The sequence below is a fragment of the Aquarana catesbeiana genome, linkage group LG01, assembly GCF_042186555.1.
Source record: "Aquarana catesbeiana isolate 2022-GZ linkage group LG01, ASM4218655v1, whole genome shotgun sequence".
Lineage (NCBI taxonomy): Eukaryota > Metazoa > Chordata > Amphibia > Anura > Ranidae > Aquarana > Aquarana catesbeiana.
This window is the reverse complement of record NC_133324.1, coordinates 247,038,942-247,066,267: the sequence shown is the minus strand read 5'-3', so window position 1 is coordinate 247,066,267 and position 27,326 is coordinate 247,038,942. Positions and strand designations below refer to the sequence as shown.

At 41.6% G+C, this 27,326-nt stretch overlaps 1 protein-coding gene across 1 annotated transcript in view; it reads right to left on the bottom strand.

Moving 5' to 3' along the window:
- Positions 1-27,326, bottom strand: part of DNAH10 (dynein axonemal heavy chain 10) — a 246,788-nt gene that overhangs the window by 148,743 nt on the left and 70,719 nt on the right. Inside the window, exons 16-26 of the mRNA XM_073627593.1 lie at positions 23,588-23,739; positions 21,186-21,347; positions 20,662-20,869; positions 18,824-18,980; positions 16,743-17,219; positions 13,810-13,968; positions 11,995-12,111; positions 11,261-11,363; positions 6,864-7,042; positions 6,157-6,368; positions 5,833-5,989 (exon numbers count right to left, since the gene is read on the bottom strand). Coding sequence (XP_073483694.1) covers positions 5,833-5,989; positions 6,157-6,368; positions 6,864-7,042; positions 11,261-11,363; positions 11,995-12,111; positions 13,810-13,968; positions 16,743-17,219; positions 18,824-18,980; positions 20,662-20,869; positions 21,186-21,347; positions 23,588-23,739 — 2,083 coding nt within the window. The remainder of the gene's footprint in view (positions 1-5,832; positions 5,990-6,156; positions 6,369-6,863; positions 7,043-11,260; positions 11,364-11,994; positions 12,112-13,809; positions 13,969-16,742; positions 17,220-18,823; positions 18,981-20,661; positions 20,870-21,185; positions 21,348-23,587; positions 23,740-27,326) is intronic.

Sequence of the window (27,326 nt, the reverse complement as noted above, 5' to 3'; positions counted from 1 at the left end):
TTTGAATGTTTAAAAGTCCTGTGTATGAGCATGCGCCACAAGAAGCATGCTATAACTGTTATAAACCAATAAAGTCTATCATGTGCCCCTCTCTGATATGGTTTCACATCATTATTTGGATCTTACTTTTTATGACTTAATTGAGAAGCTTTACTAACCAGTAGGAACCAGTGGCGGCTGGTGAAGTTTTAGGATGGGGGGGCGCCAGACCCAACCCTCCTTTTTGACCCCTCCCACTTATAAGCCCCACCCCTTAAAGCATCCACCCATTCCGTCCCCTGTATTCCACTTGCTTCTACCCATAGTGTCAGGAGTAAGGATGGGCTCGGGCATGTTCGCACACTCCACGTGCAGAGCCTGCCAGGAAGTCGGCACCGTGCTGCGCTAATCACAGGCAGTGAGACATTTTCCCGATGTGCGGCTGCAGAGATCGGGAAATGTCTCACTGCCCGTGATTAGCGCAGTGCTGTGCAGACTACCTGGCGGGCTCTGCACGTGGGCTGTGCGAACACACCCGAGCCCATCCTTAGTCAGGAGTATACAGCTCAGGACAGCTCATCATAGCTAATCACAGGACAGAGTATAGCCCAGACTCACAGAAGAGTATACAGCCCAGAATCAAAGCAGAGTATACAGCCCAGACTCACAGCAGAGTATAAAGCCCAGAATCACAGCAGAGTATACTGCCCAGAATCAAAGCAGAGTATACAGCCCAGAATCACAGCAGAGTATACAGCCCAGAATCACAGCAGAGTATACAGCCCAGAATCACAGCAAAGTATACAGCCCAGAATAACAGCAAAGTATACAGCCCAGAATCACAGCAGAGTATACAGCCCAGAATCACAGCAGAGGATAGCATATAGCATTTCTCACAAATCCTGGTATATAGTATTTCTCACAAAGCCTGGTATATAGCATTTCTCACAAAGCCTGGTATATAGCATTTCTCACAAATCCTGGTATATAGTATTTCTCACAAAGCCTGGTATATAGCATTTCTCACAAAGCCTGGTATATAGCATTTCTCACAAAGCCTGGTATATAGCATTTCTCACAAAGCCTGGCATATAGCATTTCTCAAAAAAATGGTATATAGCATGTCTCACAAAGCCTGGTATATAGCATTTTTAAAAAAAAAAATAATATATAACATGTTTTACAAAGCCTGGTATATAGCATTTGTCGCAAATCCTGGTATATAGCATTTGTCGCAAATCCTGGCATATAGCATTTGTCACAAATCCTGGTATATAATATTTCTCAAAAAGCCTGGTATATAACATTTCTCACAAAGCCTGGTATATAGCATTTCTCACAATGCCTGGTATATAGCATTTCTCACAAAGCCTGGTATATAGCATTTCTCACAAAGTTCACCTCTGTACCCCCCTCCATCCACAGCTCACCTCTGTATCCTTCTGTCCATCTCGTTACCCCCCCCCCATGTGCACCTCTGTACCTCCCGCCACCTCTGTACCCCCCCTCCTCCGTCCACCTCTGTATCCCCCCATCCACCTCTGTACCCCCCCTCGTCCGTCCACCCCCACCACCTTTGTACCCCCCTCCTCCGTCCACCTCTGTATCCCCCATCCACCTCTTTACCCCCCTCCGCCATCCACCTCTGAATCCCCCATCCACCTCTGTACCCCTCCTCCTCCGTCCACCTCTGTATCCCCCCATCCACCTCTGTACCCCCCCTCCTCCGTCCACCTTTGTATCCCCCCATCCACCTCTGTACCAACCCCCATCCACAGTTCACCTCTGTACCCCCCTCCATCCACAGTTCATATCTGTACCTCCCTCCATCCACAGTTCAACTCTGTAACCCCCACATTTCACCTCTGTATCCTTCTGTCCATCTCGTTACCCCCCATGTGCACCTCTGTACCCCCTGCCACCTCAATACCCCCCCTCCTCCGCCCACCTCTGTACCCCCTGCCCCCTCTGTACCCCCCCTCCTATGTCCACCTCAGTATCCCCCCATCCACCTCTGTACCCCCCTCCCCCATCCACCTCTGTACCCCCCCATTCACCTCTGTACCCCCCTCCCCCATCCACCTCTGTACCCCCCTCATCCACCTCTGTACCCCCCATCCACATTCACCTCTGTAAGCCCAATTCTCTGCACGTGCGAATCCCCTTCTCTCCACGATGTTCTTGCTCACCTGACACCGCAGTACAACACAGTGCAGTCTCTGCCTATCAGACCCGTAGCACACAGCCAGAACACTTCACTCGGCTTTGTGCTACACAGGTCTGTCACTGTCAGGCAAAGTGGGGCGGGAGGAACACGGAGCGCCACTCATTCACTGTCACTCCGGTCCGCAGCTCCTGACAGAGGGAGAAGCGGGACAAGCGGGCTCAAGCACATGAAGCTCGCAGTTGTCCCGCTCTTCTGTCACAATGTGGCCGCCGCTTGGGAGAGCAGGGGGGATCGGCTGCACTCGCTACTCCGCGAAAATCTGCGGGCAGCGCAGGGCTTAAATGGCAGCTGCTTTGGACCCCAGTGATGACAGCCAGCACTTACCTTCAATGGCGCCACACACACTGCTGTCGACTCCCCCCACTGTGGCAGAGAAACCGGAAGTGATGTAGTAGCACCGCCCACGCCCACTGTCCTCTCCTCTGGTCCCCGCCGCGCCAATCCAATGCCACTACTAGGCATACTGACGAATCAAAGTAGAGTGGGAGTGTGTGCAGCTTGCGCCCTGCACACACCCTAAGCACGGGCAAATCAGCTTCCCAGTCTGCAATCAGCTGATTGCAGGCTGGGAAGCTTCCCATAGACCTCCGCATGTCCGGCGCCTGGTCACTCTTAAAGTGACATTTTTTTAAATTTTATTTCATTTTTTACAGCTTGGGGGGGGGGGGGGGGTGTCACCCGAGTGCCCTCTATGGACAGGTCGCCACTGGTAGGAACGCTCTTCTGTTTACTTGAGGCAGTCTCACTGGATGGTGGAATGGCAGCTAGCACAGTTTAAACCCCAAATAAACTTTCAGTTTAAATTAGATAAATATAATTCAGGTGCATCAAAACAAAAGGTGTGCAAAGTCTTACATTTAACTTTCTTTATAAAGTAGTCACCCTCAGGTACAGTATCTCACAAAAGTGAGTACACACCTCACATTTTTGTAAATATTTTATTATATGTTATAATGTGACAACAGTGAGGAAATAACACTTTGCTACAATGTAAAGTAGTGCGTGTACAGCTTGTATAACGGTGTAAATTTGCTGTCCCTTCAAAATAACTCAACACACAGCCATTAATGTCGAAACCGTTGTGCTAAATATGGTGTTATCGCTCTCACTCTCTCATACTGGTCACTTTAAGTTCAACATGGCACCTCATGGCAAAGAACTCTGTGAGGATCTGAAAAAAAGAATTCTTGCTCTACATAAAGATGTCCTAGGCTATAAGAAGATTGCCAAGACCCTGAAACTGAGCTGCAGCACCGTGGCCAAGACCCTACAGCGGTTTAACAGAACAGGTTCTACTCAGAACAGGCCTCGCCATGGTCGACCAAAGAAGTTGAGTGCACATGCTCAGCATCATATCCAGAGGTTGTCTTTGGGAAATAGACGTATGAGTGCTGCCAGCAATGCTGCAGAGGTTGAAGGGGTGGGGGAGTCAGCCTGTCAGTGCTCAGACCATATGCCGCACACTGCATCAAATTGGTCTGCATGGCTGTCATCCCACTAGGAAGCCTCTTCTAAAGATGATGCTCAAGAAAGCCCGCAAACAGTTTGCTGAAGACAAGCAGACTAAGGACATGGATTACTGGAACCATGTCCTGTGGTCTGATGAGACCAAGATAAAAACGTATTTGGTTCAGATGGTGTCAAGCGTGTGTGGAAGCAACCAGATGAGGAGGAGTACAAAGATAAGTATCTTTCCTACAGTCAAGCATGGTGGTGAAATTGTCATGGTCTGGGGCTGCATGAGTGCTGCCGACACTGGGGAGCTACAGTCCATTGAGGGAACCATGAATGCCAACATTTACTGTGACATACTGAAGTAGAGCCTGATCCCTCCCTTCGGAGACTGGGCCGCAGGGCAGTATTCCAACATGATAATGACCCCAAACACACTTCCAAGATGCCTTGCTAAAGAAGCTGAGGGTAAAGGCGATGGACTGGCCAAGCATGTCTCCAGACCTAAACCCCATTGAGCATCTGTGGGGCATCCTCAAACGGAAGATGGAGGAGCACAAGGTCTTTAACATCCACCAGCTCAGTGATGTCGTCATGGAGGAGTGGAAGAGAACTCCAGTGGCAACCTGTGAAGCTCTGGTGAACTCCATGCCCAAGAGGGTTAAGGCAGAGTTGGGAAATAATGGTAGCCACACAAAATATTGACACTTTGGGCCCAATTTGGACATCTTTACTGTACTCACTTTTGTTACCAGCGGTTTAGACATTAATGGCTGTGTGTTGAGTTATTTTGAGGGGACAGCAAATTTACACTGTTATACAAGCTGTACACTCACTACTTTACATTGTAGCAAAGTGTCATTTCTTCAGTGTTGTCACATGAAAAAATAGAATAAAATATTTACAAAAATGTGAAGGGTGTACTCACTATTGCAAGATACTGTATGTTTTGACTTTTATACATTTATGCTTACTAAGCACCAAGATTTTCTCGGCATAAGTTCCTCCACTGCACCCACTTTCGTAAATCCAAGAGGTCTTTCTAAACCCATTATACCATGTCCTTTTTCTTCATTCAGTTAGACTTATGACATCTTCACACATGGTTTCTGGTTGCTCAATGTGGTTTCTGTATGTTAAACTGTATACCTCTATGGATATTTGTATACTTTTATAAATGTACCTTTGCAGTGAACTGAAGTTTACATTAGACTCATGTATGGAGTCAATATTTTTCATGTTATCTGCAATCCTTTAAATAAAAAATTAAAAAAAAAAAAAAAGAAAGTCACAGCGAAGTAGAAAAGCCGTCTTTTTGCCAGACCTACAGTATATCTCTGCAATCAGCAAATCTCTTACTAAATGCAGATTGGCAAGCTTTAGTTCTAGTCAGACCTCTGCAGAGACCGCTTTTTTCACACAGAGAACAAAGGTTCCTTCTACAGCAGGGGTCTCCAAACTTTCTAAACTAAGGGCCAGTTTACTGTCCTTCAGACTTTAGGAGGCCGTACTGTATCCACAGGGAGAAGAAATTGTCCTGGCAGCAGTGGGAGTAAACAATGCATCTAGTATCATTGGGAGGAATAGTGCCCAGTTGTTGGTGTCATCGGGAGGAATAGTGCCCCATCATTGGTGTCAGTGGAAGGATCGGTGACCCATTGTTGGTGTTAGTAGGAGCTGCAGTGCCCCATTGTTGGTGTTAGTGGGAGGAATAGTGACCCATTGTTGGTGTCAGCGGGAGAAATAGTGCCCCTTTCTTGGTGTTAGTGGGAGAAATACCAGCCCATTATTGGTATCAGTTTGAGGAATAGTGTCCCATCATTGGAGTCAATGGGTGAAACAGTGCCCTGTTGTTGATGACAGTGGGAGGAATAGTGTCTTGTATCAGTGGGAGGAAAAGTGCCCAAGGACCGGATAAAGGCAAGCAAATGGCCGCAGTTTGGAGACCACTGTTCTACAGTATGCCAGCATGTTGTCAGGGGGCAGGCTTCTCTAATCTACTCTCTGTGGCTGCTTTCAAAAGAAAATTAAATGAAATATTTTGCATGGTTCAGAGTGAGCGTGGTGTCCAAATACACCATTGACAGAGCTTTGATGAATTGAATACGAGCTTAAAATGTACCTTTTTTCATTCTAATTGGATGAGAAGTATATTCGCAACAAGGAGTCCTTACCTTCTCAATACTGAGTTCTTTAACGGCTGATGCTACAATATCACTGATGACATCAGCATACTTGTGCAGCTCCATCGCAAACATGTTTTCCAAAGTAAAAGTGTCAGGATTCATTTCAAAATTTGTCCCCGTTTTGGTCATCAACTCTTTCCAGTGTCTACAAAATATATTTTTTTTTTTAACTTGAGATATGTGAATTAATGAATGACATTCACTATGCACAAAACATTTACTGATCTTCTGTTAAACAAATTCTAATATACACAACGATATCCATTAATAAATATTTAAATGATAAATTGAAGCGTTTATAAAAGCACAAACCTGTCTCTCAGGGCTTCATTCTTTAGATCAAGAAGCAAGGGTATGGAGTCTTTAAATTCCTTCATCTTGGATTCTAGGTAAAAGGCCACAGGCAGACTGCGGATTTCTTTAGAAAGCTTTCTAAAAGTCTTGAGGAAGCCATCAATGCCATCTTGAAGAATCTGAACATTTAGATTTGCCCACAATGTCTGGGACCATTCTTCTTTGGCAAGCTAAGAGAGAAATAACAAATCCATCAGTGAACAATTCATATCTCAAATATCATTAAAAAAAATTATAATGAGCCAAATGTTGGTTCACAAATCCTGCATTAGTACAAGCCTTACTGGAAGAAATGATAAGCTGTTAGGGCTCATTCAGACTTGTCTGTTTTGGTGTTTTGCATTAACTCTCGGACATGGAGTATTTTTGTGATGCAGCACATGAAAATAGACCGCAGTGCATTACCACGTATGATGGTATGCTGTAACATATATGCGTCAAAGGTGTGTTACCTTAGTGCTTTAGGGTACTATTGAAAATGAATGGCACTGCAATGCACTAATGCATGCACAGTTCATTGACTCTTTAACAGTATCCAAAGTGTATTTAGGTGACTATGGCAAGTTTCTTGTAACACATACTGTATAGTGGCTTTAAAGAAATTAGGCTGTAAAAAATTACTGTATACCAGAGTTACTGTTAGCAAGAAATTCATTTTGACATACCTTTTGTGCACTATAAATGTCATATATCTGCCGCAAACCCTTCATTTCTTTTTGCACTTGTAAAAGTTCTGAGTACATGGTAATCGGAAGATCAAAAAGTTTTTCTGCATTAGCCAACTCCTGGCGGCTCTTTTCATATTTAACTAGCTCTTTTTCATATGCAATAAGGACTTGCAGACCTGAAAATGACCAGATAAGATAAGATTAATATTTATTTTAGAAATGTATTAAAATAAACATCTTCCAAAACAATATTGTTGGTTTGAATGGAATGAATAGGAACTTAGCCCCAGGCATTGGTGAGATCTGCCAACAGATTTGTTATTACCACAGTAGCCAAAGCTCTGCTATGAGCACAACTGCCTTGTTCCTTGTCCTCCGTATATTCTTATGGAGGACCTGGTGGGAGGCCAGAAGCAACAATTATTTTTGGCTATAGGAATGTATGAAGTTTGCAGCAGTGCTCTGTCTTGTTCATCAGAACCAAGCATGAGAGGAAATATCCCTGATATGAAGCTGAGGATCTCAAATCTCACGAGAAGATGCTACTGCACACTTCTGGAGCATCTTCTTGTGAGACTTTGGATCTTCATCTGCCTCAGGACCCAACCAGAGGGCATGTGATCAGACAAGGCAACCCAAGCAAAATGTGCGGTGTAAGTTTAGTACATTTTTTGCTTGGTCTCCTAATGCAGCCTTTTTCAACCAGGGTGCCTTCAGGTGTCTTCAGGAGTGCCTTGGCAAAATGGCTAGAAACTGCCCAAAAATTGTATACAAGCCAGCAGGTGGATCAAGCCTGCCAATTAGTTACATAAAGTCACAGGTTTTCACTGTGCACCATTACAACCTTCTAGCCTCCAGTGTTCTAACAACCAATGACCTCATCGGTTGAAACGGAGGACATGGGGCACCTGCACAGCAACCTTGTTTGCCCCACCCCTGCCCCTCTCCATCAGCACTGGGGTTACATTGCTGAGTGAAGGAGAGAAACAGAGAGAAGAGAAACGATGGAATACTAGTCAGTACCATTGTGCAAAGGTGTTTGCTTTGGAAGAATAAGTCACCGCTAATGTTGGGTGTCCTATGCATATGGGTGTTGCTGCATTATGTAAAACCAATCATTTTGTTTTTTACATTTTAGAATGGGGTGCCTCGAGTTTGTGCAGAATTGTAAAGGGTGCCTTGACTGAAAAATGGTTGAGAAACACTGTCCTAATGTGTTATCTTTTTTTAACAGGTAATGCTGATATTTTTCCAAGGATATAGGAGTCAGGGGTACAAATGTTTAGCAGACTGCATTTTGATGCAAGGACCCAGAGCCATCTTAATAGCATCATGGGCCCCTGGGCAAAGTAATGCACTGGGGCCCCTACAAGCCTTCCCCAATTTACATACCTACTCTCAAGAATGACAGTATAAATAGTTGATAAATTTGAGCTTATATTTCCTAGTACTTTCCATAAAATAGATTTTAAAACAATAAGAAAACGTGCCATAAATCAAACACTAATCAACACAACTATCCAAACAATATAAAAAGTTTTGAAGAACCAAATTTTCACCCTATACACAATATGTTGTTATACCAGTGGCGGAACTACCAGGGACAAGTCTGCACTGACAGTTCCCCCTCTACCCTCGCCTAGATGGGAAAGGAGAAAGCAGATCTGCTCCTTCTCCTCCCGCTCCTCTCCTCCAGTGTGCACCACCGTGAGTGTGAACAGTTAAATTCAACTGCTTAGCTTCACACTTCCTGCGGTGCAGGCTCTGCGCTGTATGAGAGAGATGCCCTTAGCTCAGAATCCTGCTGAGGAGGCACTGATATGCTGTATTGATGAGCACAGATAGGTGGCACTGATCGGGTGGCATTAATAGGCCACACTAATGGGCATCAATGAGCACTGATGGGCACCGATAGGCGGCATTGTTGAACATTGATAGGTGGCATTGATAGGTGGCACTGATGAGCACTGATAGGCGGCATTGAGCATTGATAGGCGGCATTGATGAGCACTGATAGGCAGCATTGATGAGCACTGATAGGCGGCATTGATGAGCACTGATAGACAGCATTGATGAGCACTGATAGGCGGCGCTGATGGGGCTGCACTGATAATCAGGGCAGTGTAAACAATGTACAGACAGCGTTGCAAGTTAATGGCTCTCCTTTCCTCACACAGAAAACGCGTGAGGAAAGGACTGCTGAAATAACCAGCAATTCTGTTTACATCTGATCAGTTGATCACACAGAAAAGGGCCACTATGATTGGTCCTTTACTGTAAATAGCTGTGTCCAAAGGACACAGTAGTCATAGAGAGTGCTGGATGTGCGCCCCAGGGGGCACACGGGAAATGGGGTTCTGGGAGGATGTCCATGGATGCCTTCCCAGAATTGGAAGCCCGGGGGGTCAGGGGAGTCCTTCATGGTTTCTTGCACTGGGGCCCTGAAGGTTCTAGTTACAGCTCTGTGCTATACTATAGAAATAAAGATGGCACAAAAGAATTTCTATGCCGCCTACCCTCAATAAAACTACAGTGAGTGAGTGGCAAGCGGTTAAGGTATATTCATACAAGATACAGTGGGACTGTGGTGGGTGGTTATTCCAGCACAGTCCCACCACATGACAAATGCCTCGTCTCTGGTATGTCCAGTTCACACCACTGCATTCACAGCACTGCGGGCAATTGAACTTTATGAAATGTCAGTTTTACATTGCAATAAATTTTGTTTAAAAAAAAAAAAAAAGCACAGCGTGTTGTAATGCAGCAGCTGGCGTCAAAAAACCCTTAGTACTTGTTCACATGGGTGCGATTTGTTATGGGATTTGACAGGTCCAGATCACATGGCAAGTCACACCCCATTGCTTGCGAACCATTCATATCACCGCGACTCATGTCACAGCAATTATGAAAACGGTCCCTACGCTACTTTTTCCAGATTTCATTGCGACTTGCATAGAAATCTGTTAAATTAAGTTGCAAGCTGTAATGAAATCGGTGGTGCAAATCACACTGATCTGTGACTTTGAAATCACGCTGAAGTAGCACGATTTAAAAAACGCACCAGTGTTAGCCAGGGCTTTGCTGAAAAGGCAGCATCTCAGGGTTTGCACATGCTGGAGCCACAATGCTTTTTTTCATGACTGTGGCAAGAATTACACCACCAATTGCATTTGGCGGGCACCACTGGTCACCAAACGCAACCCATTCAAATAAAAGGGTCTGTGCTGCAACCCTCCCACAACCATCTGCAATGTACATGGTTGTGGTGGAGGTGATGCAGCGTTTAGGGGGTTAAAACTGGTGGTGAAGAGGCGACATATAGCCTCCTCACCTCTGTCAAATACCTCTGAAAAGCAATCCATGTGCAATTGCTGTTTAGAGGAGTGGCAGTCTTTGACAGTAAGAGTAGTAAGAGACTCAGAGCAGCAGAGGAGAGGGACATATGCATTTGTCAAGTTGGGGCGGGGGCTGTGGGGCGTTTGGACACCAATTTTGCAATCTCTAGTGTCCTCCAATTGAAGTTTTCGCCTGCTGCAGCTTCACACATATCTATCTAGCACCATGCTGTGTGTGTACATCAGGGGGTGGGGCTGCTAGCGTGGGCACAGCAGGGATTGGTCACTATACAAGGGGTCTTCAGCATCCTGGGGGCCTGTGCTGTTCACTCTGAATCCTGCTGTATCCAAAATCTCACTCGCAGAAGTGAGATATTGAGTGACACTGCAGGATCGGTACAGGCAGCTACACAGGCAGCACAGTTCACCCATCCAGCTTCCGGTCACGGAGTCCTAGCTGGGCTGTGGGTGGACCGTAGAGGCGGAGCTGCTGACATTCGGCAAAGAGCATTCACGTTCATTTAGGGAGGTTCAGGAAAGGTGAGACTGACAGTCCAGCTGGAAGGCAGATGTAGAACTGGTGCCTGCTCAGCCTGACTCCCAAGCCCAGCTTCCCTGCTGCTAGCAGCCCATTGTCCCTGCAGTGCCAGTGTGCAGAGACCAGACTGCAGACACATTCCTTCCTTCCAGCTAATCTCCACACTGCCATATCCGCAAGATCATTTATTGCAGGAAAACTGGCCCTGGTGGGGCCCCATGATTCCCAGGGGTACCCGCTCAATAAGACGGCCCTGCAAGGACCGCTTTCAAGTGGTCAGCAGTCATGCATAAAAACTATTTTTTTAATACGTTTTTTTTCCAGTATATACAATACTTCATGCAATGGATTTAAAGTCTTGTAACAAGCACAAGAGATGACTCTTCATCATAACAATGCATTATAGCGAATTATAATAAAACTCCAGAGAGTAAATGTTGCATAGAGTCTCAGTAAATATAACAACCTTTACCACTGATCTGGTTTATTAAAATAATAAGCTGCTGGATGTTTTACTGTACCTTTTTCAAGGTCATCCCCCACTGCTCCAGGTCCTTCTGTGCGGAAGAGTTCTGCAAACTGTGCCAACTCTTTCTTGTACTCCTCAATCTGATCTTTTGTTATCTATTAAATGGAAAAGAGTGTAAATAATCTTCCAGAATACAGAATTTTCAGTATGAAGATGAGTTCAAGAACATGGGGGGGAAAGAGCTCAAGCTAGTAAGAAAGTTTAGGAGAAGGTTCAAAAATATTATTTTATTGAAATTTTTGTGGGTGCTTTGAACAGCATTTCCATAGAGGTTGTGAGTCAACCAATAGTGTGTTTATACATGTTTGGCAAAAAAAACAAAGATTAAAAAAAACTAAAACAAAGGCAAAATCAATGGAGCAGTAGGTCCTTCTCTGCCATTAGTCTTCTATGTTTCTTTGAGAATGCATCAAGACTAAGGTTTCATTCAGCACACAAAAAGCATAGTAACACATGACAATGCACAGTGAGTGAAGAGCAATGCATTGTATCATTTAAACCACAGCCCATTAACAGTTCACAATAGACAAATGCATTAAAAAAAAAAAAAACGAGCAGGATCTCATAACTAATGATCTGCCCAGCGCAATGTACTTTAACACAGGAATACTTGGACGTACATGGCATTGTGCTGTCAATTAGTCCTTATAATATACACTGTTATCCATAATATGACTACATGCAATAGAACAATATGCAGTACTGAAGCACAGGTTTGGCACACACCTGAGTAAATGTCTTTTTTACTCTTCCAAGGCTGTGATCCACCCGCTTTGATTCCAGGAACAAATCTTCCCAAATTTGCGTTATTTTCTCTGCCAAATTTTTCTCTTCTTCCTCAAACTAAATAAAGCATTACACAAAATTATGAATATATACATATTTTATTGTGTATTTCAGAAATTTCAACAGTTCAGATTGGAAATTCTATAATATTGCAATAAACATCACGAAATGTATTACAGAAACGTAAAAACAAGGTCAATTTATGTATATGTTAACAAATCCATTTCCTCTTTGGGAAGTGAGAGTACAGGTGCTTCGATGGGAGATGACAACTTGTTCAAATAAATACTGCTAAACATTCAGCTATTAAAAGAGGTGAACTAAAAGCTCTTTCGTCAAAAGTTTTTTTTGTTTGTGATAGAGTATAAAAGAGTCAGTTTTGTTGCTATGGGCTTGTTTTACTAAAACTAGAGAGTACAGGATCTGGTGCAGCTGTGGATGTTAGCCAACCAGCTTCTAACTTCAGCTTGTTCAATTACGCTTTGACATTAAAACCAGGAAGCAGATTGGTTTCTATGTAGAGCTGCACCAGATTTTGTACCCTCCAGTATTAGTAAATCAACCCCTATGTGTGTCCCCAGTTTGAGAGATTTCCTTTACTGGTGACAGGGAGCCAGAGGGACAGCAGCAATTCTCTCCAGAGGAGACAGACAAAATAAATACAAAAAAAAAATTAGAATGTCGGTAAGTTTTTTTTACTTATTTTATTAAATAGCATGGGAACAATAGATAACAGGGCTTCAAACTTACTACTTCAACCACTCTAAATATAAATATATAGTACGTTATTATATGTTATCTAACGTCGCATAAATAAAAAAAAAGAAATAACAGCAAAAACACACTAATTTAAAATTTTACAGCATATCAAGGAAAAACAAGAGCTTCAAAGTTTATCAGCCTTGATGAAGGTAAATTGATGGCATTAGCAAATCTCAAATTAGAGCAATTATTTAATATTTAGTGTAAATGTAATGTGAAATTTATCAATGTAAAATGTATCCTATTATAGACATTAGAGCTGCACGATTCTGGGAAAAATGAGAATCACGATTTTTATGCTTAGAATAAAGATCACGATTCTCACGGCGTAACATCATCTTTCACATTATACAAAAAAAATTGGGCTAACTTTACTGTTTAGTTTTATTTTAATTCATTCAAGTGTATTTTTTTCCCTAAAAATTGCATTTGAAAGAATGCTGCGCAAATACAGTGTGACATAAAATATTGCAACAACCACCATTTTATTCTCTAAGGTCTCTGCTAAAATGATATATATATATATATATATATATATATATATTACACACACACATATATAATGTTTGGGGTTCTAAGTAATTTTTATTTTCATTTTCAGCAAGTGCACAAAAAACTGAGAGATGAAATGAAAGAAGTCTTATTTTATCTTTCTACTATAAACTACTGAACCTATCAGCCTCCATGTAATGGAGGTGAACAAAGGCTAGAGGAGCATGTTTGAAGACCAGCCTGGGTGGTAACCATGGCTCCCTCCACAGATAGAGTGGAGGAGTGAGAGTAGATACCCAGGGACAGGAAGTGTATTTGCAGAATTACCAGGTGAAAATAAGGAGAAAAAGTCCACTATGTCTGAGGACTGTAAAGATGCAATAAATTATATTTTTGTTTTTAGGTTTAGATATACTTTAAGTGTTATGTGTGGGTGCAAAAAATGTGCTTTAAAATGCACCAAGCTTTAAATGTTTATGTATTGCTGCAGAGTTTACTCACCTCAATATTATACATGGCCAGAGTTCTATACCTCTCTTGGATGTCTCGATATCGCATTTCTGCCACTAAAGACATATCTCTTATATCTGCAATGGTGGCAAGGACAAACTTGAGATCTTCAAGTGTGTCTGGAGTTTTTATTAAATTTAACGATAGTTTCTACAATACAAAAAATAAATAAATAGGAAATAAACAGAAATTGAAATATAAGCCTTATTTTCTAATGGAAATGCCATCTGAATTATACTGTTTTATTTTTTTTTCAATATTGTATCATTCGGACCCGAGCAAGATTACTACTCAAAAGAACTAAACAAAACACAATTCAGGTCATAGAATAGAGAAAACAGCTAATATCTTTTTATTTCACAGCCCATATTAATCCTCTTGTCTTTTAGGCCTTGCGCTTTTAGAATGGAACCAAGATCAGCTGAAGGACACTTAGGGTCAAGACAATGATGGGATTGTGTGACCTGGGACCAAAATGCCTATTGGCTGCAGAACTTAAAACAGGATCTGAGCATAGAGGTACCATACGCAAAGACTTCTGATTAATCCTATAGGAACAAGCAAACCCTCAAACAATTTAATTTGTACCCAGTAAAAACAAATACTTTTCCATGTTCGCTGTACATGCACTACATAAAAAATAAACAATTTTGTTATCTCTTATCATTGCTCTATCAGCAGATGAATTGGATGACATTATTTAATGCAAAGTTTTAATGATCCATGTATGATCAGTTTTCTGAACATCTACACCCAAAAGCATACTGGTATTCGTAAAAAAACACTGAATAGGCCTTTTTAAAAATAAGACTTTAGAGGGTTAGTTCATCTTTTCCATAAAACTGCTTATGCAGATAAGGAGTGTCTGTAGTTATAAACAAGCTGTGCAGCTTTGACTAAAAAGTTGAATAATGCCCTTGCTATAGTTGTAGGCAATTAACATACCTCCTGAAGCCTGACTGGAATACTTTCAGGATGTTGCTAAGAGAGGCCTAGTCCTTACTGCTCACTTCCACCATTACAGGAGTGAGCTCTAAAAGGCTCAGCTCAGAGCTAGGTAACGGAATATGTGTGGTGTATCCGCGCAACGGAACAAGAAATTGAAATAAAATTTAAAAATCGCATAAAATCACACAAAAAAAATCGCATAAAAAGACTGGACTGCTGCCTCCACAGACGTAATTGCCACCAGAGTGGAAAAACGAGAGGTAAATAAAAGGTTAATATGTGGGTGTGGCGCTGTCCTACGCGTTGAGGCTAAAGAATACCATGTGAATCGTAGATAAACAAAAAGAGCGGGGAGGGGGGGGGGGATTTCTGGTTCCTAGCAACCAAAGTGACTGTGCTTTATAAAGATAATCCAACCACATGTGTTAATTATAAAAAGTCAAACACCAATAATATTATATAAATAAATAAATTAATAAATTACATAAATTTAATAAATTGAATGGTGACTGGTGCTCAGTGCATCATGGGTGATATTAAACGTTCATAGTGAAAATCCTGGTTTTTCTGTAGACTTAGGCAGGTGTATCCATATATGCATCCGCTGCCTATATTAATATTGGTGACCGAGTGCTCGTGTCTTGTGATCATGCAGACACTCACCAGCTTCTTTAACCCCTGCGGGTGTAACACACAGTCACATTGTGTGCCACTGTGCGGCAGTCCACAGGCAGTTACTGGGTCAAGATGACGTTTTTAGGCATAGAAGAAGAAAGAGGAGATTCCCATAGCGTAAAACCGTAAAACACTCTTTATTAAAAGCAGATGACAAAGTGGTACTCACACTTAAGCAGTTTAAATTAGGCAACCAAGTGTCATCAGACAACAGAGCGTCAGGTTTAAAAACTGTGATCCACTGGGAGATGATGCAAAGGCGTCAGATAGGCCACTCCCTACGCGTTTCACTCCCGTAGACGTCCCTCTGACGAAACGCGTAGGGCGGATGCATATATGGATACACCTGCCTAAGTCTACAGAAAAACCAGGATTTTCACTATGAACGTTTAATATCACCCATGCTGCACTGAGCACCAGTCACCATTCAATTTATTCATTTATTTATTTATATAATATTATTGGTGTTTGACTTTTTATAATTAACACATGTGGTTGGATTATCTTTATAAAGCACAGTCACTTTGGTTGCTAGGAACCAGACATCCCCTTCCCCCCCCCTCCCCTCTCTTTTTGTTTATCTACGATTCACATGGTATTCTTTAGCCTCAACACCTAGGACAGCGCCACACCCACATATTAACCTTTTATTCAGCTCAGAGCTACTGTATCAGGTGAGGGAAAGAGCATGTGAAGGGGGTTTGATTTAGAGAAAAGCTAACTCCCGTGATGGTGAAAGTGAGCAGTAAGAGCTAGGCCTCTGTAGCAACATCCTAGAATTATTCCAGTTAGGCTTCATAAGGTACGTAAATGGCCTACACCTATAGCAAGAGCATTATTTAACTTTCGCCAGAGCTGCACAGTTGGCTTTTATCTACAGACGCTCCTTACCTGTATAGGCAGTTTTTTGGTAAAGGTGAACTAACCCTTTAAAAGCTCCATAACTATGCAGGCAGTTATTGACGATTATTCTTCTTCTGCAAGGTGCAGGTTACTGGCTGCCATGTTAAACCAAAGGACTTCAGAATTCAAGTATGCAGGGAACTCTAACTTTACTCTGATGCCGTGTACACACGGCCAAAAATCGTCTGGAAACGGTGGGTTCGGCAGGGAACGGCTGACTTTTGGCCCATGTGTACAGCTTCCTGTCTGACAAAATCCAGTCTCACAACTGGCTTCTGTGGAATGGGCATGCAGCTTTTATATTTATTCTGTAAAGATTTCCTTAAAGCATTCATAATGAGGCCCTGAAAGGTGCATGCATGTACCTGTGTATAAGATAGTACATCTACGAAACATACCTCCAGCTCATCTCTGAGGCTGTAGAGTTCTTCCCGTGCAGACTCATTTAGCAGGTGACCCAGTGAATTTACCCATGTCCTTGCATTTTCCTGCACTGTGTAAGCTAAAGGACCCAAATAAAGTCTAATACATTGTTCATCTTTAATTAAAGGCTGCTGGGTAACCTCCAGAGCTAGCCTGCTGTAAAACTGCAATTTTTCATCATAGGTGACACAGGAAGGCTTTTTAGCAGCAAATTTCTCCAGGACAATGGCTTTATCCAACTTCCACAGAGGCCGGTATCTCTTCCATCTGTTCAGGTACTTGGTGAGGGAAGTGAGCAGCTTGTGCGTGTTCTGACTGATCATGACTGCTTGTTCTATGATTTGAGAGATCTGATATATTTCACTGTAGAAGCTGTAGACAATTGGCTCATCCTCTTCTGCTTTTTGAGGAGGGCAGAGAATGCATGTTCCATGCATCCAGCGTACAAAATTCTGAAAGCAGAGAATGTTGCTGTTAGAAAATATTGTAAAGTATCCATGTACATGTACTTTTTTAAAGCAGAACTCCAGCAAAAACTAAAAAGATAAAAATAAAGCCCATTAAAAGATTAAAAAAACAAAACCAGCTTTTGTTGCAATATTCATTTTCAATCATGAGGTTTCCCCTGCAGTATTTTTTATCGGCTGCTAGATGTCAAGATGGCCAGCAATCATTCAATTTACTTCAGAGAAGAAGTAGAAGGAGATCGTCATAGACCAAACCTAGCCTGTGACTGGACAGTGAAAGGAAAAGCAGCACAGTGATGAGCTCATCTCTCTGTCACTCTGCTTTCTCTTCCTATCACCATGCTCCTTATCAGGACATGAACTGATTGGTTTCCCATGCTACTGCTTCCTCTTATGCTGCAGCCTTGCTGTACAGGACCTGCAAACGGCTGATATTAGTCTAAGTTTCAGTATTTGCATTGCTAATTGTGATGCATTTAAGAGAGCTGCATTCTTTGGTGTTTCCGTATCTGCCGAGAGTTAAGCCTTTAACAGGAATGCAAAATGGGATAAAATATACAAAGAGAAATGTGCTGACCCTCAGGAAATATTTAAACTCACTTTAGTGCTCTGAAAAATGCTATTCAATCGTGGCCTGTTTTAGTGAAAGTGTCTGCTTTTCACTTCCCCTTAAACAAGAGCAACAATGCGAATGCGGTTGTATATAAATATAGGCACTAAATTTAATGTTTTATATTGCAATTCATATTGTACTAAAATAATAAAAAAGTAAACATGCAAATCTAAATATTAAATGTTAACTTGTACACTTGATACAATTCAGTTTTTATCCTGCCAGAGTGTTACCAGGCAATATACTGGACAAACCTTTACAAAATGGACCCCAAAAAGCATTCAGATGACCTTCTTCCTTGCCTCTCGTGTCTTTGCCATAAGAGGGTGGCAACCTTTAACAAGAATCTACTTTTACAGATAAAAATATACTTGCTTTGGGTAAATTTGCATTTACATTTTCTAAGATGGTACAATTTTAAACAGATGTTCTATGTCCTTTTTACCATCTGTATAAAATCTCTAACTTACAAATAAACATTTAATACAGGATGCATCCATAAAAATGGTAACCCTGGGTTCTTCAAAGGCAGAGTATAGTAAAAGCTGTCCCTCTCTCTTTCTCTGAATGAAAACATGTAAGGCCACTTATGAACAGACCTGAAAGAAATGGAGAATGAGTCATATCTCTGACTCATTGAGCTGTGTGTAAAGGTTTTTCTTTTTTCAGCAGAGCAGTTAATGATAGCTTGGTAAACAGTGAACCTGGAGCTGTACCTCTTATCTGGAAAATACTTCTTTGTTTTATTCATATATTGCATATATTTATATTTTAAATCCTTCATATTTACCATACCTGATAAGAAAATGTTATATATCATAGTCCTGAACATAATAAGATATTCTCTTTTCTCACTACAGGAATTGATAAAAACGAGTAGAGAAAATTTTACAGGCTACACAAGAGGAATTGTTTATATGACTTTATACACAATTAGTTAACAAGGAATAAACCTCTTTTTTTGGTTTGGTCTTACCTTTGTGGTCTCCAGACATCCTTTGTAGCACTGAGCAATCAGCTTGAAAATTTCATTGAAATTAGGATGCAATATAATTTCTGGTGCAGAGAGAATTGTTTCAACTTGAAAGAGTGGAGTTTTCCCAATAATAGCAGCATTAAAGGCTTGGAAATTTCTGGAGAAAACAATATAAAATGTTAAAGTGTATTCAGTGCAGTATGTGGTTAAAATATTCCATACATTTACATACATTTACAGAGACTGAAATATTTAACATTATGATAGGCTTTGCTGTAGAGACTGCTTCTCTGCCCCTATTTGAGCTTTTGAGGGCTATAACATCTGGCAATATTAAACCAAGGGATAAGAAACGAGTTGGAAGATCGGTATGACACACACTCATCTCTAACACACATTGCCACCTTTCTCTGGATTGGAATATTTTAAGTTTCCCAAAACATTTATAGTCTTCCAGGCTCATTCATAAAGTTACATAAGATCATTAGCATAAACAAAGGTATATATTTTATATTCACAAGTACAAAATAACAGCTAACCTGGTATTGTCCATAAAGCTGGAGAGCACAATAATGTATGCCTTTCGCTCAGAGCAAAGATTTATTTACATCTTAGTGTTTTAGAGCAGTGTGTTAAAAAAAAAAAAAAAAAATACTGTTTGCTGTATCTTTAGCCCAATTTTCATAAAATACACTTTCATCCATTTGAATTAAAGGTAAGGAAAAAAAATAAAAATGTCAGTTAAGATGTGAAATTTACAACCTGACCAAGTTATATTCTCCCCATTAAGGAGAATTCCTTTGTCAAGACTTGTTTAAGGTTGTAAGGCACTGTCCACAGGTTTCATGTGGCGACATCAGACAGTCCACTGGGACGTCCACCAACTGGAGATTGGTGACATGCTTTTATTGAAATGGCTAAATGTGAGTGCATTATTCGTGGTCAATAAAGTTGTACTGAAATACTAGATGAGAGGATCGGCTGTTTTTACTTCCTACAAAGAGACTAGATCATGGTAGGTCAGACAACAAGCTTTTGACAGTAACAGTAATGACAACAAGCTTTTAGGATGAACCCAAAAGTGGGGAGACAGACTGACTGCAGGAGTTATGTTGAGAAGTGAAGATCTGAGTGCAGGTGAAGATGGCAGCATATTGAGTCTAGCACAAAATAAGGGTCAAAATAAGCCTTGTTTGACAACTGTAGCTACAGTGAACCTAAATTTACTATAGTGAATATGCTTTGTAAGAAAGTAGCACCGATATGTCATTATTGTTAGAGGAGAATGGATGCCTTTACAGCCTGCTACTTCTGCTCTGAAACTAGCAAATAATAAATAATAAAAACTTAAAAAAATAATAATAAAAAAAGATACCAGCAGTCCTTAAGACAGGTAGGCAACCTCAGCACTCCAGTTGTGGTGAAACTACAAATCCCAACATGCCTCTGCCTCTAGGAATCATGCCTGTGATTGTCAGGGTTTAGCAATGTCTCATGGGACTTGTAGTTTCAAAACAGCTGGAGGGCCGAGGTTGCCTACCCCTGCCTTAAGAGGTAAGGCTACAATGTTATAACAACTTGAAAGTAGGAATAGAGATTATTACAAACACCCATTGGTGACTAATTCTCTTAACCATCTCTGAACCAACTTCATGGGAAATCAATTATATTTTTGATGCATTAGCTAGCCTATATTGGTAAGTCTTACTAATATCAATTAGGATTTTTTTTGCGCTGATTCTATATGCTACTTCCAGCTCACAAAATGACTCCCTTTGATCCGTGCAGATAAATGTGATGAAAGTTGCAATTTTCAATTAAGCAAGCATTACACTTACTTTAAAACCAACTTTGTCAATGTGTTGTAAACTTTGCCTTCCCAGTATGCATAATATGGTGCCATTTTTGGATTTTTGCCAGTGTTAGTATTCACCACTAGACCTTCTATTTTTGTAAGAATGGAACCAATTGCAACATATTTTCTGACCATGATTTCAACATCCTTAGCCCGTTCGATTTCTATGTATTCAAAGAACTCCTTTATACCTAAAAAGCAGATAAAAAAATTATAGTTACAAAGCATGAGCATGGAGTCTTAAAAATGTTACACATTAAATCATAAAAAAAGTGGTACTTAAAACTGTGGATCTAGATCTTTCCTGTAACAGACCACTGCCCAATCAGAGAACCATAGTGATAAAGCCAACATTTTCCAGGCAATTATTTGATGCTTAGAAATCTGTAGTGTGTATTTTCATTCAAGACACAGTAAAACTGTTGAATAAATTCAGCAGAACCAGCAGCACTCTAGCATGTACAGTCGGATTCTTTTTCCCAATACAGAATTTTCAGGCTACATTACCTGGAAGATCTGTAGATTTTTTCGTCAAAAATTTGAAGAGATTTGCTGATTCGATGGCTAACAGCTTGCCATCAATATCATTTGCATTCTTCTGAATTTTATGCACCAGCGATTCAAACTTTGACAAAGCCTGGCTGCATCTAGTGATGTACTCTGCAATACCTAAAGGAAAGATACAACTACATAATAATAAAAAATATAGAAACAAATATTAAAAATACGTTTTTGTGAGATACAACTGTTTTTGTATAATTTCAACAAGTTCAGCAAAGGCTGTCCTCAGGGAAAAAAAAATATTTAGAGGTGAGGAAAGTTCTGGGTGGAGACAGGGCCACCGATAAGGGGGTACCACCTGTCCCCCTGGACCAGGCACACAGGGGGAATCAGATGTGGGCAGGACAGGAAGGATGATCGGTAGCGCGACATATACAGGAACGATGCCCTGTACGGCTTTCTGCAGCTGCTGAAAGCCGGATTCTCCCCCCCTTTCTCCCGTCGGCTTTCAGCTGCTGGAGGGAGAGACACACAGGGCATCATTCCTGTAGAACCCCTAGGAGACTCTGCCTCCTGTTCATTCATCTGCAATGCAGCCGAGGCTGCAAAGAAAGGAATTGAAGAATCGATTACCTCAATTCCTTTCTCTGTCTCAAAGGTGAGATGGCAGGGGTCTGTTTAGACCCCTTATATTAAACCAAAACCCCCAGCAGCAAAATCGTAAAAAAAAAAAAAAAAAAAAAAAAAAAAATGTAAAAAGCAATTTCTAAAAAAAATGTAAAAAAGCATTTTACAAAACTGTAAAAAAATAATTTAAAAAATTAAGGGCTCATTCACACAGGTTCTCTGGCACATACAGTGTGAATGAGCAGTTTGTGTGGCTGGAGCTGCCTCTCACCCCTTGAGGATGCAGCAGCAGTATGAACACAGCCGCAGGTCCTAATTTGAGAAGTGTGCAGGTCTGGATGAGTGTCACACACTGTCTGTGTTCGGGGCCGTACTGCACCCACATGCCTATCAAATTAGGACTTGCAGCTGTGTTCGTACAGCTGCTGCATCCCCATAGTGTAACATAGGCTGCCTCCACACAGCAATAGCCACATTAAAAAAAAAAAAAAAAAACACTGATTCACACGGTACAGGCCACAGCACCTTAATAAATGAGCCTCAAGACCTAATTTACACAAAGAACTTTATTTATTAACTCAATACAGTTTTATCTTTTAGACCTAACATGAATTGTGTACGTTATGTTATGTTTCAGTCCACTAATAATGATTTTGGTGTATTGTAGTGAAAATATTCTTTTGATATTTTCGGGGAGGGGGTCTTCAGTAGGCTGTAGGGGGCCCTGTGATTTCTAACAGCAGCCCTGGGTGGAGGCGTAAGATGATGGCTGTTGGCCTATCTGTTGGGTGACTACAGCAGTCGGATGAGGGTTTCTAAAATATGCTCATAATATCCCTCACAGACCATAAGGATTTTTAAACATTCAACTAATGTCAGTGCGAACTTCCATCTGGCTGCTGTGCTGAACTACTTGTTGAAATATTCTGAGTCACTGACCCCGAACAAGTATGCAGATAAGGAAAGCCAGGGTAAAGTCGGAGGAGAGAGCAGATTGATGGCTTTATCATATCACTGCTGCCCCTTCAATGTAAAATAACAAGCTGTACTCCAGCCTAGGTTAAGACCATATAGCTCAACTACAATTTAGACTGTAAAGCAATGTCAGTCCAAACCCTGGCTGTGCTGTCTGGATTACTAGACTGGTCAAGATCAACTTTTGAAGCTCATTAATGCAAAAAAAAATCTTCCACATTAACCAATGAAGAAGTGTACTGCATTCAAAGAAATGTTTGATCTTACTTATCAAAGTAACTTAATGTATAAAGTGCAATTTTTAAATTTACCCAAATCATCCTGCCTATAGCTAGCCTCAAAGTCAAATCAATTTTATAGTATTACATAGGGTACGAAATTGTAACAATAACCTGTCAGGATTTTTTTTTGGTGTTTCTTTGGGGAGATTTGTCTCCAACTTGAAATAGAACAAGAAATGGGCATTCTCTCGTAGTTGTTTTGGGACAAGCTTTCTTTCTATTCCCTTCCAATGAGAACTCAAAAATTTCTTTCTATTCCCTTCCAATGAGAACTCAAAAATTTCTCTCACCTATAGTCTGGTTACAATGGTCATCAAGACAAATAGAGAGGGTGTTGATACAGACAATAATACAATCCTGACAAAGGTTCAAACCCTTTCCAACGCTATTGAAAAAAAAAACTATTTTTCGGCTTTAGATGCACTTTAAAATGCCTTTATTTAATTTACGCTTTGTAATGTTGGAAGAAATTGTAGTATTGAAAAAAAAAAACAAGTAACTGCTCTATTAATGCAACATTATTACCTAAGGAGTTCCAATTTAGCCTTCTGTACCCAGATCGGAACACTTTCAGTAGTTCTCTGATTTGAGAGTCAAGCAGTTGTGTTTCTGCTTCAATCAGAGATGCCATCAATTTCTCATAAGAAGCCAATATTTGTTTCATGTCATCGATGTACCTAAAAACAAGTTCACATTGTCATAACATCCTATGAACAACTTTCAGGGATAAATGTCTCCTCTATTGCATTAAATGTACAAGCACATTTAGGGGTCAATTCCCTAACGTTTACTGCATGCCATAACGTACTCATGTGACTAATTTGCATAAGTTATCCCATGCGGTAAATTAGGTCCAATTCTTTAAAAAAATAACGATTGTGCGGTATTTACTGCAAAAACAAAATGTGTTGGTAAATATCACTTTAAAAACTCTTAAGTCCAATTCCCAAATGGACCAGAGAGTAAAAAAGCATGTGATATTTCCCACCAGGGTTTTGCTGGCAGTATCACATGCTGTATTTGTCAAAAAAACAGTGTGGGGGTCGAGAGGACCCCCACACTGCTTTTTGACAAATAGCTGGTTGCTAAGGAGCGGGCCCGGGAAGCCGGCTGCCAGGTCCTTGACAACAGATGACACAGTAGCTGTCAGCAGGTTCCCGCTGACAGCTGAATGAAAAAAAAAGACAACAATTAAAAATGATGGAAAAAAAAACAGCCCCAAAATCCACATCAGGCCCTTATCCAAGCATGCAGCCCGGCAGGTCAGGAAAGGGGGGGACAAGCAGGCACCCCCCTGAACCATACCAGGCCACATGCCCTCAACATGGAGGGGGGTGGGTGCTTTGGCGCAGGGGGGCTCTGACAAGGGCCTCATCCCCACAACCATGAACGGTGGTTGTGGGGGTCTGTGGGCAGGGGGCTTATCGAAATCTGGAAGCCTCCTTTAACAAGGGGCCCCCAGATCCCGGTCCCTCCCCTACAAATCACAAAAAGGGAATCAATCTTCCTGAAAGAAGCATTGGCTAAGAGATAAATTCTTACACCCCATGCCATATTGTGACAATGGCGTAAACATTTTTGGGGGTGAACTGCAGCTAGACAGAGTAATGAAAAGCAAAGTGCTGGTTTACGCGAAAAGCAAAGTCTTCTTTAGGTAAGAAGGAAAACCTAGGCCTCACCATCATGTGGGGTATGTCTCTAATGTGTTCAAATTATATTTTTTGTAGAGCAGAGAGAACCAAATTTAGATCCATTGAAGTCACAGGGGAACAAACAGGGAGAGCGACATGGGAAACTGCCTGAACAAGTTCTTAATCAAGGAATGAGAGGCCAACAGTCTGTGAAACAAAATAACAAGAGCAGAAACCTGGCCTTTGAGAGCCCCAAGACACAAACTCTGCTCCAAACCCAGCTGTAAGGAGGAGAGGATTTGTCCCACTGAGAATTTCCTAGGATAAAAGACTCAAAACTCACACCAAGTGAGTATGAGTCCAAGTCCAATAATGGACTTTGCGAGAAGTAGAATAGCATTTAACATTGTGGGGACCACCAATTCCAAGATTCCTCTGTCCCCCAATACCTGGTCTTCAATAGCCATGCTGTTAAGGCCAACAAGCAGAATGGCAGATTGGTTCTTGAGACAGAAGATTGGGACAATCTGATAGAGCATGTGAAGCATTTGTGAGTCTAACCAGGTGAAAGTACCACATCCACCTAGACCAGTCTGGAGCAATGAGGATCAATAACGCCTTTCATTCCAATCCTGCCAAGCAGACGAGAGAGAAGTTTTGTGGGAGAAAGCCATAGAACAGTGTGTACTGATCCCACAGAGCCATCAGAGAGTACACTGTTTCAGCTAGAGTAGTCTTGTACCTGGAGACAAACCTCATTCTCATTTGCTGTGCAACCTAGAGACCAGGAGGTCCACATCTAGCCCCCCCCCCCCATATTGGTAACACAGGACTCAGGACCCATGACTCTCATGCAAAAGCGGAGAGTTGGACAACACCTGGACTAGAGAGTTAGAACCTGGAATCAGAGAGTATAATATTTCTCCTGAGTGGAAAACACTCTGGCGTAAGCTTTTTAAAAAAAACAGATACACAGCTCCAATTGCAATTTCTGAAGGTTAAGGATCCATCTGAACTTTTGTAATGTCTGGACAGTCAAGACTAAACTGTTTGGCAAAGCCTGTACTAACTGTTCCCTCAATAGGTCATGTAATTATACCACTGTGGGAATGTCAAAAGAATGCAGCAGGGCTAGTATTGGGGCAAGCCCCTTGGTAAACACCTGGTATACAGACAAGAAACTGAGTGGCAAGGCTACAAACCGAAAGTGCAGGGAACCCACAGCAAGTGTTGGTGCACTAGCAAAATGTGGACATACAGGTACACGTTCTTGATTTCCACATAAGTCAGGAAGTCTCCCTGATGAAGAGAGTTGATGACAGACTTGGTGGATTCCATGTGGTATTTCTGGACTCAAATTAAGATACCCAGTGGTTTGAGATACAAGATGGGGCAGATGCCCCTTTGTGTTTGCGAACTTTTGAACAGGTTAGAGTAAAACCCCTGAAACTGTTCTGCCACAATCAATAGGCAAATGACACCTTGATGCAAAAGCCTTGAAAGAGCTATATGGAGATCTGCTAATCTGCGTGGTGACCCAGAAAGCATGAAGAAGAGAAATCAAGGGTCTGGGAGTGAAACTCTAGCTTGTAGCTCCTGGAAATTACCTCCTGAAACAGATGCAAGCTGTCCATGTATCCAAACAGGCTAACAAATGTCACCTCACTTTGAAAAGTACCTTCATGTGGAGGAAAGTTTTCCTGAGGGTTTCGCAGACTTTGACCCCCAAACCTTGTGGCTGGACTGGGACTCAGGCTTGAGGTTTGGATCTGGAGGTTGTAGGAGTGCTATAATAAAAAAGATTTTTCCTAACATCCATTGAGGGATGAGCCTTTCTGGTCTGCACCTTGGGCTTCTTTGGCTGCTCTTGCCAACAGTGTTCTTGATAATGATTTCCAGTGAAGATCCGGAGAGATGTCATCCCTCGAAGGCCATGTGGAGTATGTTCTTTGTAGGTATAGGTTCCGCAGTTCTCCGCATGTGTACTAACATAAACCCCATGCAGGAGATAAGATGGGAGACCTCCAGCAATCCTGTCACAATTATAGTATAAAGCAATATTAATTTGTTCCTCACCACAGGCATGCGCACTGGGTGTGCCGAGCATGCCTGAGCACACCCTAATCACCCCATGCGCATTAGCATTATCACTCTGTGTGCCACTGGGAAGATGGGAAAGATCTTCCTCTTACCGGTTTTGCCAAAAGAGAAGTGCTTCTCTTTCACTGTGCCGGCAGGGAGATCAATTTGCCTGGGCCATATATATGTAGACACACGCAAATGTGTGTTTGAGCTTTAGGGTGCACACCCTAATGCAATAAGCTGCACACACTTATATTCCTGACATTTTAATGTTTAAGAAAGCAACCACAGTACTGACTAAATCCTTTCTAATAGACTGTGACCCATAAGCCAGAGTTTGCCAAAGCAAAGTCACAGCTAAGACAGAATAAAGAGCAGGACCTCCCAGCAAGAACAGAGCTCTAGAGAGGGCTTCTATCTGCTTATCGTTTGGGTCTTTAATCACTTGCCGACCGCCTATTGCAGATGTACTGCAGCAGGTTGGCTCTATTGCGCGAAACGACGTACCTGTATGCCATTTCGTGCAATAGACACTGGGGGGCGCGTGCATG